The sequence below is a fragment of the Leptonotus elevatus genome, chromosome 7, assembly GCF_054856555.1.
Source record: "Leptonotus elevatus isolate MCC_2025b chromosome 7, RoL_Lele_1.0, whole genome shotgun sequence".
Lineage (NCBI taxonomy): Eukaryota > Metazoa > Chordata > Actinopteri > Syngnathiformes > Syngnathidae > Leptonotus > Leptonotus elevatus.
In genome coordinates this window covers 8,726,856-8,740,055 of record NC_141245.1, presented here as the reverse complement: position 1 = coordinate 8,740,055, position 13,200 = coordinate 8,726,856, and the positions used below count along the sequence as shown (strand labels likewise).

At 40.1% G+C, this 13,200-nt stretch overlaps 1 protein-coding gene across 1 annotated transcript in view; it reads right to left on the bottom strand.

The window, feature by feature from the left end:
* The window catches only part of mecom (MDS1 and EVI1 complex locus), a 124,785-nt gene that overhangs the window by 23,460 nt on the left and 88,125 nt on the right, over positions 1-13,200 (bottom strand). The window contains exon 3 of the mRNA XM_086080788.1: positions 7,540-7,674. Within this exon, the coding sequence (XP_085936914.1) occupies positions 7,540-7,674 (135 nt within the window). The remainder of the gene's footprint in view (positions 1-7,539; positions 7,675-13,200) is intronic.

The following is a 13,200-nucleotide window of genomic DNA, read 5'->3' as shown; positions in this document are numbered from 1 at the left end:
GCATGTAGTGCCAAACTCGCAGCTAGTCAGCTTTTTTTATGCACTAGTTGCCCAGTGGACCTAACAAGTAATGTTCAAAGCCTTACTAGTTAACTAGTAAGGCACAAAAGCTCTAACATGTTTACTAGTTGACCGTGAATGATTCTAACATGTTAACTAGTTGCCTCTGATTTGCTGCACTAGCTTATTAGTGAGAGCTGAAATACCTACTTGTTAACTAGTGAATGACAAAACACTGACATGTTAACTAGTGAAAGCCTCTTAAAGTCTACATGTTGAACTAGTGACACTCAACGTTTTACCTTTTAACTAGTGATGCCCAAAAAATTCCACTAGTTACACTAGTGAGACATTTTGACTGAACTAGTTCAACTAGTGAGGTCCAAAATGTTCACTAGTAGAACTAGTGGATGTTTCAGCTCTCACAACCTAACTAGTGCAAAGAAATCATAGGACACATGTCACTAGTGAGAAGAAATCACGTTTGACTAATTAACACATTGCTAAAAATGAGTGACTAGTCAGAGTTTCTGTGCAACTAGTATGACAAAGTGCATAGCTAGTGTGGCTAATTGTCCAACTAGTGCTGACAAAGACCGAACTAGTGAGAAACACTACTGTCTGATATCAAGGATATGGAATAAATGCTCAAAGGGCTTTCCATACTCCACCTCTTCCTCGTAGGTCACCACAGGCAAACACTCACACAAACAAACAAACAGACACTGGCTAACTCCAGAGCAGAAGACACCCTGATCCGAACCGTCATCACTAGTACGTCACACACACAAACACACTGACTGCTGGTTATCTACCGAACAGTGTTTCAAATTAGCAGGTTATTATAGAGATGAGATAACTGGGGTGTTGGAGTTTGTAATGACAAAGACTGCACAGCATCCAGACAGTTTACACCACATGCTCCCATTGTAATCGGTTAATATTTGTCTAAAATCCCAGCAGCTTTGAATAAAATCCATCACTACAAAGGCAAACTATTTATCTGATCTTTCTGTGAAGCTTCTTTCCCCATCAAAGTGCACAACCACAAGCACATAATCCAACTTGTTTTCTTGTCACCATTAGTTAAGGTCACACTCTGGTGACTCATTCAATTGACTTGTATGCTATTTGGCAGCGTTTTCATGTTATACATGATCACAATCCAAATGAATGATGTTCTTGAGTAGAAATCCCCAATAGCAAAAACTGAAATATTTAGAATCACCAAACCTGCAGACCAGCAAGACCAACAAACTGGAAGGACTGTGCTTTAAAAAGGTATTGGTATTATAAGTCTATCACTAACACAAAACGTTAAAATGTTAATTCAATAGATTGGTTGATGGTAGAGAACAGATTTACTGCCTCGTCGCTATAATTTATTTGAAAAATATCAATGACTAATTTTCCTAACGTAATACATAAACATGTCTTTCAATTCTGCTGAACATGGATACAACACAGGGTTGCCCACTGATGACAGGTTTACTTTAACTATAGTGAAAACAAACCCTCTTAAAAGTACTGTAATGTATGGGAACACAATGACGTAGCCAAGAAAATAATAAATGTTGTTCTCATCATCATGGTCAACCATCTGACCATTTATTAACTTTGCTTACGTCGTGGAAATGGAGTTAGCCAAAGCGAATGGCATTCAAACAAGTGAAATAAAATGAAATACCATCATGATCACTGGGAAACTTCTGCTTCCCTTATGAAGGTTGGAAAAATATTTTTTATCAGCAGGAATGCAAACATTTGAATGCATTTTATTTTGTTAAGACACTTATTCACTTCTTATCTCAATGGTTTATAATTATGTGACAGTTTCATCTCAGAGTGACTGACAATGATTGTGAAATGCTTAAATAATCAATCAATAATCTCAATAGTAAGTGAGAATCAATAGACTGAATGAGATTAAGGGAGTACTCAGACTACGCCATTCAAACTCATCATCGGGTTTGAGGGGGGTATACTAAGGGTGGGAATCTTTGAATGTCTCATGATTCGATTCCGATTTTTGGGTGTGCGATTCGATTCGGAATCGATTTTCGATTAGGGACAATTTTTGCTTCAAAATTATTTGATTGACAATGATTTTTGCTTCAATTTATAGATGTTCAAGGAATTGTAATGATTTACTCCAGTCTGACTCGCTAATGCTAATTAGTGTTCTACTCACAGCACTTTTATCACTCGAAAGAATGGCTCCACGCTGCAAAAAAACAACTTTTATTGGAATAACTTGATTGTGACTTTTTCCTTCTACTCTCTAATGTGGCTACAACTTAACAGTGTGTCAGGCCGCGTGGAACCACACTGCCCCTAAGAGGCCCAATCGGGTACAACATGAACAGCGCTCCCAATAAAGGCACACACAAACAAAGGGGTGTTAGAAAAAATATATTTGGCAATATATCGCAATATTACAGCACACAATTCTCGAATCGATTCGATATGCGGCCAAATCGATTTTTAAACATCAATTTTTTATAGAAATATTCAACAAAACGTCTTACTTAGGGTTAGGATTCAGACATTAAGCATGGAAGAATGTTATATTAACGGAACATTAAGCCTTATATATTTTATGCAGTGGCTCAGTTATAAGCCTGAATTTTCAGATAAATAAATAAATTTTCATACAAATCTTACAGTGTACATGTACAAGTTTACTGATTAGTATTTTCTAAATTTGAATTTTTTATTTATTTATCGCAATAGTCATTTTATAGATCCGTTTCGGGATTAATCGGTATCGAATCGAATCGTGACCTATGAATCGTGATACGAATCGAATCGCCAGGTACTAGGCAATTCACACCCCTCGAAGACAGTATAAAATAATTTAAATAAAATCGATTTGGGGACATTTAAAATCGATTCTGAATCGTACTAAATGAGAATCGCGATTCTTATGAGAATCGATTTTTGGGCACACCCCGAGGGTATACTGTGCCATGGACTGGTTGCCAGTCAATCGTAGAGTACATATAGACACACAACATTCACACCTATGGGTGATTTTGTCTAACCCAGAACCTCGCAACTATTACCTCATGCATCCTACCGCCCAAATATTGTATTTACATCATGCAAGACAGTAATAATCATAAACAATTGGCAAGGAGCAATCACATTACAGTAAATTTATGTTGCACATGTTGGAAAGTCGTGCCACCTTTTGAAAGCCGAGAGACGGGAAGTGTACTGATCTCCATGCCAAACATACATAACTTTAGGTGAGAGATGACCTTAAGCTCAACACGCCTGTTAGGGTGTGAGTACACCATGACATTCAGATGTCTTTGTAGTATCTTATGAAATGTTTTTAAACAAGCCGGATGATTATAATTACACTAATAACATATTTGGCAGCCTGTTCAAACAGTTGACTAAGAGGAGGGACACAAGTTATGAAAACACTAATTGCTGACATTACCTTAATGACAAAACACACACCTTAAGGGAAGGTTTCAACAGACAGCCTCAACAAACCATTGGGATCATCGAGTGAGTGCAAGCATTATTGGATAGAATCATATCAAATGTATGTTAAAGGTTAATAATAAAGGTTAATTAACATGCTCATTGTTGTGTTGTTTTTACTGTAAAAGCGAATGGGAGATGTTTACAATTTGTGGAAATATTTGTTGTCTTCAGGGGTCTTTTATGTAGGGTTATGATGGTTAATTGACTTCAGAATGTGGTGGCCATCAACATTTTTGAGTTACATTCAATTCTGTGGTTTCAAATATGCAACTGTAAGAAAAATACAAATCTTTTTAACAATGCTTGAATTAATCCTTTGCATCATGGAAGGATAAAATAATAAATAGATAATTGTTCTGTTAATCATTAAGAAATCAGTTTTCCCCCTTTCTTTAATGCCCATCTTGATGCAATTCAGACATGCAAAATTGAGTGACATTAGTAGATTTTTTCCAACAACAAAAAACAAAAAATCGCAAGAAATGACTTTTTTTTATATTAAAAAAACTTTTTTTTGTGTGTATTAAAACGTGATATTGCAATGCATTTGCAATTTTAGGGGGGGGGGGTCGTGGGGGCTCAGCGCCTGAGTGGTCATCTCCCAACCCAGAGGTTGTGGAGCCCCAGTTGCTCGTGATGCTGCGTCATCAGTAAGGTAAAATGAGGAAACAATGTTAAGTGAGGTAAAAAATAATAATAATAATAAGCTCATTTACCATTTGACAGGGTGATTCTAATCGTGTTTGTCATTTCATATTAGCTGTAAAACTACAATCTTTGTATTCATTCCTCTCTGGAATTGTATGTCTTATTTTGGAAAGTTACACAGTAAATTCATAGAGTAGATTTTACTCTAAAAAGATTGGGACCACCCAGTCTAAACAAAAAAAAAAAGTCTACTTTTTACATTCAATTCACATTTTACTCTCTTTCAACTGTAAATTTTACTCTGGTTAGACTGGGACCAAATATAATATTTTCAGAGTAAATGTACGAAATTTACTATGTAGGTTTTGTTTAGCTCTTGACCTTGTACGGTAGAATGTTCACCTAAAGTTGACGAAATGTTTCTCTAAATCCTGAAGATGATTTTATGACAGAATGACGTGAAGAGTGCAAGAGAGGCGGGGAGAAAAAAAAATCCCAAACAGTTTCTTCAACAGACAAAACAGGCTCTTTCCCCTTCTCTCCTTACTCATTCCTTCCCCACTCACACACTCACCCTCCTGAGATTTGCTCATAAAGTTTTATGGTAAACAGAACTGGGTCAGAAATAAGAGGTTTTACTTTCACACTGCAAGGGCTGAATTGGAGCTTGCGAGTGAGCCATAATGACCAACACACCTGGAAATTGCTGAGGTTATATGACAGTGTCGTCATATAAATCACACGGCAAATCATCTCCGTGGAAGGTTTTGCGCCGGATTGGTTTAAATCCACTCCTCCGAAGAGATTTAGCAGCGGTGTGAGCTCGAGGGAGCCCACTCTGTCTCTTCTGTTCAAATCTGGTGGCGGTTCGTGTGTGCGTGCGGCTTCAAGCTGAGTTCAGACTCAGCACTTCTCTGCGGTTGTAAAAACCTGTTGGACTCAGGTATTGTGCAAGTTGCCATTTACAGCCCAGAATGAACCGTTTCCCGCCTTACATGGATGCTCAAACGCACACTCAAACTTGAATATGTGAACTCGGACTGCAAAAGCGCAAACAAAAAAGCCCTCATGAGCGCACACAGTCGCAAAAAAAGTGACAGGGGCTTTGCAAGACCACCCCACATTTAGTCTATTCAATCTGAGCATGCAGACAGGCATTGTGAGGCGCTACAGTGTGTTTTCAAAAACATCAATGTTGGCCGGAAGGCTTAAAGACGGCACATTGTACTGCGCCGTGACAGTGTGTAATAGTTAACAATCACCTCATCACAGCCATGTCCGAGACCTGTCGGAGCCTTACACGGCAACCGGAGCAGAACCGCCGTGTTGACAGCGAGTCACACCTCGCGCACGGTTCTCTCTGCTTGTTTGTCTGCCTGTCACTTTGGAAACACGGAGGCCAAGTGATTCCAGACATCTTGTGTCTTTCAATGCAACATGGCGAGGGATTCCTTTTAGGAAAAGTGAGAAGATGGGTGACAGAGGAGCCGCTGCTTTGTCCATGAGAATCTTTTTCTCTTGTTTCGACCAAGAATGCCCGACACATCACTTTCCTTTGAATTACATGTTAAGTTACAGAACTGTGGGACATTTTTAGTCCACCATTACTATTGCTCGAATGACTGGAACGTTACTCAGTAAGACCTTCAACAAAGCCATACATTTGTCAGTTAGCATGTTATTCTTGTTTCTTGGAAGAGACAGGCGGGAGCATTCGAATTCTCAAGGGTGGGTGGTTTTAATCTTCACTCGGAATGAGCAAGTACAGGTATCGGTATTGGGCCAATACCGATACTTGCAACGGCGGCAAGAAGAGAGAATTGCCATTCATTTCATGCAGTTTGAAAAATACTGCTATGATGGTATATATAGGTCTTTAAAATGATCTGCCATTACTTTTTGGGGGACATTTTGTGAATCAAAAGTACTAGTGGTATCAGTACTTGGTATCATTAATTGCTCAAGAGTTGAGTACTCATATTGGTATCGGTAAAAAAGAAAAGAAAAAAAGTGGTATTAAACATCTATAATAATGATAATAATAATAATAATAATAATAATAAGATGATGATGATGATTATTATTATCCATCCATCTTCCATTTTGGGAGATCGAACCCATACCGGGACCATGTCTTCGACTTGGGAGCGCAGAGCGCTACTAGTGAGCTAAAATTACGCTCCGCACCTCATTTGAACACTCACAATGTGAGGTACAAAAAGCTGACCTACTCTTTTCTTTAAAAAAGAAATATAAAATTAATTTCATATATATGAAAATAATAACATGCGCACACACAAAACTCAACTTTGTTTTCCCCTTACACCCCTCATGATCGAGGTAGGAGCAGTCGGCCTCCCATTTATCGCTTAAAGTGTCAGTCAAATTCAAAATATGCTAATTGGTCAAAACAATTGAAAACCGAACATTTTCATGAACACTGTGAACGCCTGCATAGGATGTAAAAAGTGGACATGTCCAGACAAAAGAGGACGTTTGGTCACCTTTCTATTTATAAATAAATAGTTTTGAATTATTATTATTATTATTATTATTATTATTATTATTATTATTATTATTATTATTATTATTATTATTCACACATTTGGCCCATGTCCCAACGTTATACAGAAAAAAAAAAAAGCATCAATCAGTGCATTAACCGTGCTTCCCATGTATACTATTATTTACTGTTTTATGTCAAAACAACTGCTGTGAAAAGAAGCGACTTACTGTTCATCTTTTCCTCACAAATAACTTTTTTTCAGTGACAAGCATGGCGCTTAAACGCCTTTTCTTTCCACACAGGTCATGCCATGGAATGCTCTACACGCGTGTCAGGTAAAGTTTAGTCTCTTGTCCACCAGCCTCTCTGAAGGAATGGCTGAGTGGGATTAGTGAGGTGAACAGACCCCCATGTGGGCAGCACGCACCTCTGACTACAGCCAGGTGAGCAGCAAAAGACTGTGACATTCCTGACATATCTAAGAGTTTATATCGCCAGCGTGACAGGGAAGTGTGGGGAAATATTATCTCCACGGGCCGCCTCTGATCCTGGCCTGTGGTCCTCGCACGCCAGAAGCCAGCATACAATTACAGAATGAAAACACACGCTGATAACGTAGAGTGTCTGCAGCGAGCTGCATTGTGTGTGTGTGTGTGTGTGTGTGTGAGAGAGAGAGAGAGAGAGAGAGAGAGAAGTGAGAGCAGGGTGGGCTAGTCGCACATGGGACTATCTGACGGGAATCACAATAACACGTTCCAAGACAACAACAGCAAGCAGGGCAGTTGAAAATGCATACTTTTCCAATCATCATTTGGGAATTAAAAAACTTTTTTTTCTCTAGTGTGTATTGATCTCCTGGGCACGCTGCAAGTATCTCCACATACCTGATCATCTATCTGGCAGGCTGTCAGGTTATGCTGCTTGGCAGTGGGAGCAAACTGGACGTACTTCAGCCAGCTTCCGATATCTGGTTTACTGGCATCCACACAATATTTCACATGGCCTGACCCGTCCAAGATCTGGGGAGACAAGTAGAGATCAATATCAGTCCAGGTTACTGGTGTAGCCCTCCCACTGAGAAATAGGCTTCGGATGTTGAGAGTCACTGTGGAAATTGACGTTTGCGATGAAGGCACATTTGAAATATGTTTAACATCTAAACTGGGAAATAAGGAGGCAACAATGAAATAAAACGTGTTTTGTTGTCATGATTTTTTTTTGTTCAACTAGTCCTTAGTATGTATAGCCTATACATGTAGACATAACATGGACGTATGCATGTAATAATAATAAAATACTAATAATAATAACAATAATTATAATAATAATAATGTGAGCTGTGAGAAATAAAAGCCAATTACAGTTATGAAATACCGGTTTTCAACTTATTTATTGGTTGAGACACACACACACCCCGAAAAATTTAAAGCACATTTTTCCACATACACAACGTTTTTAACAAGGACAGATTAATAAATGTAACCATTTTAAACTGAAGGGACAACAGTAATAGGACATGGCCTGTGACGCTTTGCTCATACATTTCTTGACACGAAAAGTAAATGCATTATAAAAATGAATCATGAAAAATATTATAGAACATAAAACAATATCTAAAAAAATACATTGTGGACACTGTTAACGAGTTGCATTAAGTGCCGTCGTTTTTAAAAGATAATATTCATTTTTCGTTTCTCGCTTGCTTTCAGCTTTTAAAATAATTCACAAATGTCTGGCTCTAACAGATTGCTTAAAAAAAAACACTGCCCAAGGCTCAAATAACTTCTCAACATAAAACAAGAATATATTATCAAGGTTGACTGAATCCTTTTGTTTGGCTCTCCAGCATTGTCTTCCCGTTTTGAACGAATTTAAAAGTCGGACAGAATCTGCATCGACAGCGACAACGAACTCTCTAATAATTAAATATCAAATAGACGTTTTAATTCACAAAGTCGCTTTTTCCTTACCGTTGGACGTGGTTTGCGTTCAAGCAACTGGGGATAAGAAGTGCGCGTGCAAGTGAGCAAAAGTGATGGAACTCCGCTTCAAATGATCGCTGGGGATTTTTTTAAAATTAACTCAATCTCGTCAGTTACGATGCGACGTCCATTTTAATTGTAATAAAAATAAATACATTAAAAAAAAAAAGTTTTTATGCAAGGTCTCCAAGTAAGACTCGATCCTCCGGTGCGCGCGCACTTCACTGTCCGCCACACACCGCGTGCTTTCTCAACTCCAGTCCTCCCATCAGCGCGTTGCCTTCACGGATCAGTCTGGTACATCTCGATTCTGTTCGCAGTGTCCCGGCGCAGACGTCCCGGCTGCAATTCCCTCCGGTACATCAACTCGCTTGCAACTTTTCACTGTGCGCGACTCGTCCGCTCCTCTCTTGTCACCCCTCCTGTCCTGACGCATCCAGGTGTCCCCCCCGGCAAGCAGACAGCCACCACACACCTCCTCCTCTTATTGTGATGCTCGGGATGTATCAATTATATGATAAAGGCAGCGTTTTAAGAGTTCCTCTCTTGCTGTGCGTCTCTCTCTTTTTTTTTTTGACGCATGATCCCATAAAGCGACATCCATCCTCACGGCCCCATTCTGCGCGACTGTCCCCCCGGCGGAAGCGACTCCTCTCCGCAGTAAATTGTGAAGTGACGGGGGCCCTGGGTCGGAGAGGTTGAGCGGGGTCAGAGAGAGGTCGAGATGGGGCTTCTAAAGGGATGAACTGGCCCGGCACACTTTAATGAACCAACAGAAGCTTCAAAGGGAGCCATTGTTCACATCTTCTCCAAACTTGTTCACGACACTCGGTGTCGGTTCATGAGACGTTTTACGACAATGGTGGCCGAACGATTAGTTTGTTTTCTAATTAGCTTCATTTCAGGGTTATATTTTAGAAGAACATCTGTGCGAGAAGCTGATTTAAGAATCAGTGTGATTTGTAACAAAATTAAGACACGTCGGGATACGCAAAAATAAAGCGAGTCGACTTTATTACAGGCAGCTCATAAAGCTGATCAAGGGCTGCGGCGCGAGCAGATGATGATGAATAACGCCTCAACTCTGTGACATTGACCTTCCATCCCAGATAATAGCCATTGTTTTGGCAAATCGCGGAGCAAATGTGCAGGAAGGACAGGAAAAATCATGTGTAAATAAGGCAGGACCCCGCCACCGATTCCCATCGTTTTGTGCTCCCTGAGAACCGAACAGAGACCCCGGTCCGCCCGCTCATTGATTTCCTGCCTCTCCTCGACTTGTCCATTGTTGGAAGCCTTTTTAATTTAGCCATAAATTGGGAAAGCTCAAGCCGAATGAGCTGTTCTATTTTCTTCCTGTCAGGATGAGGGATTTGTTTTATGATGCATTGTTTATTAAATACAAGTAATCTGAGAAGGCTTCATGGCCTTTTCGCGTCTGATCCAGCATTCTGATTCTGCATGCAAAGGGAAAGACGCACACTCCAGATTTGTGGGGGTAAAAGCAAAAAAAAAGAGGCAACAGTGTAGCAGGACCCCCTAATGCCTGATACAGCGGTACACACTGCATTACCTTTCCCCGCCAGCAGATGGCATGCTGCACTGAAGTCAACTTCCAATTATTTTGAATGGAAAGTCGGACAGCATAGACATTTAAACAAAATGAAAGCAGTGAAATAATTATAAAACTCAACATTTCTCATACAGTCTTATATTATTGCATGTAATCATTATAATTCGTTTCATGTTTCAATGTAATTTGCTCTCACCTGAATGTGATGGGTGACAGTTTGTTTAAACAGTCTGAACAAACGATGCAAAGCACTAATTTGCATTTATTTGAGCCATAAAAACTTAGATGAAATAAATGTGCTTTATCTGAATCACTGGATGCCTTTGCTGTAAAGATTGTGTCTTTGTGGAAAGCTGTTTATCAACACTTTACAAACTCAACACATGGCAGCTTCAGGCTATATTCCTTCCATCTCATCTACACAACACAATATTTTCATACCTATTTGGCTCTTAAGTGTTCAAATCATGTTTAATGCTGAGGCTTTCAAGCACTGCAAATTTTCCTTGCGGCTTTTTTGTTTGTTTTGGGAGTTCAGTCATGGAAAAAAAATATTTTCAAACATGACTGCATGAAATGTCTTCTTTTTAATTTAGCTGAGGTGCAGCATTACGGATCATATGTTTTTTTGTTTTTGTTTTTAAATGTTTTTGATTTTAAATGTTTTTGACAGCTGATTTGGACTTTGCTGCTAGACTCAGGCTCCTTGTAAGTCAAAATGGGACTGAAGAGGGGGGATTCCCGTGTGGGTTGCAAACCGACTCCAGCCATGCAGACAGCTCCACACGGAGACACTGCGGAGGCCCGTGCGGTGCATTCCTGCATAGGAGGGCACCGTGAGGAAAAGGAGAGAAAGTCGGCATTGCAGCCAAATCCCCATTAACTGGCCCGCCATTCATTGGGAAGACCTCCCAGAGATGGGTTGAAAAGCTGCAGATACACAATGCTTAACACAGACACATCAATTTTACCTCGAACCTAAAAATCCTTGACCCCAGATTAGTGTACAGTGGTATAATCCTGCTGCTTTAGATCGACCCCGTGTCCATACGGTCCATACCAATTACTATTAAGACAGAGTGGAGGAAATGAAAGGAGAAAATGTAAATAGAAAAAATTTGCTGGGCCTGGAAGTAGGCCTGTCGTGAGTAGTGTGTTAATCTCCACCTCAGTAATTTGGTTCTGCAGGAGAAGACAGAAGCCCTGCTGCTGTGCCCTGCACTTCATAAATCACTGCTTTATGTGGACAAGGTCAGCTCACCCCCTTCCCCTTCCACTGGCCCCTCCGCCATGTTTACCCGGCCTCCCGGGGGCTCTCAGGACCAGACCAGCCCACTTCTAATTACTGTGGATTATTTTCATTTGCCGGGGGTCAGTCAGGCATTCCGGCAGAAAGAGCGAGTATAGGATGATTTTCTGACAAATTCTGTGGCCTGCGAGAAACACGGCTGACATGTTTGCTGAATTAGCACCTGGATATTTTGTGTTCACACTGTTTGTTTTGCTTTTGACAGCTCTGTGTGAGAGTCTATAGGCCAACGTGTCCATTTCCTTATCAATATATTTAAGCATCAATTTAGTACTAGAGCAAGGGGTCATACTTATTTGTTTTTGTCAATTAAATAAAGACAACATTCACGTTCAATTGAGCCATTACCCAACGCAAAGCATATGGCTCTCGTTTCTTTATAGACAGAAAGACAGATAAAAAGACAGATACAGAGACAGGGAGAGAGAAAAAAATAACGACTGACAGGAGCCCTAGATTTTTTTTTTTATGTAAAGCACTGACATGGAGAGCCTAAAAATATATATACAGTATGTCTTTTTCACATGGGCCTGAATCCCTGGCAGCACCATTGTAGATAGCTAGCTAAATAGCTAGTTTGCTAGCTAGCGAGCTAGCTAACTATCTTTTTCACATGGGCCCGAATCACATAAATGAATAGATAGATGGATGGATGGATAGCTGGATAGATGGATGAATGGATAGATGCAGCCCAAAACACCCCGTCCACCAGAATCCCTCACACCTGCTAGGGATTGGTCATTGGCGGCCTTCAGATAGAATTGATTCAGTGTGATTTTGATCCAAGTCTAACATGATAACATAATAGGTGTGTTGTTAGATATAGCCAGTCCCAAACTTTATTTCTAAGCAGATTATGTTCGATAAAATACACTGTGATTCAAAATATGTGAACCGTCAAGAAGGAGATACTTTTATGATATGGTTATCTGCTCAAGTAGGCAAAATTCCTGCATGTACAAAAAAGCCCATCTTTGAAAATGAAGCTGTGGGGCGCATGACAATGGTGGGATGCCAGGGATGTATTGAAAGTACTTCAAGCTGTATAGTAATCACTGACACTTCCTCTATGGAGCCTCGGCATACAGGGCAACACTGTATGTAGGCTATAGGGTGCGATAAAGCTACACAAAGGGCAAAGGGCAGCTTTTTCAGACATAAATTCAACGAGTGTACAGCTCCGACATGTACAGAATGGACTGGAAACTTAAACAGCCCCACTCAGCCCTGTTGAGACAGGAGGGGAGCGAGGTAATTAGAGCATGTTGCCGTTCGCCGCAGGGTGAACAAATTGGCTCTAAAACGCTCATAGATATCATCTTTAAAAGAGCTTTTTTATGTTGCGGAGGTAAAGCGTGATGGAATTGAACACGGCACTTCAGATCAAGCGAGAGCAAGTGTCACACATTCATTACGTTTATCTCCAGTCTAACGTTTAAAGTCCTGCTGCAGATGGAATACTGAGACAATTTGCTTTTCCTGTGGCGTGTCCAATTGGAAGGCTAATATTTAATGTTGGCGGGTATCAGGTTGAAATGTTAGACTTGCTCACTGTGACGGAAGAAAAGCAACACTTCCTTGTCAGTTAAGTACAGCAAATGTAACAGAATTTGAAGAAGATAAATCTTTGAATATGTAAGGGAAGCCGTTCGGTTTGAAATAATTGTGTTTTTCTATATTA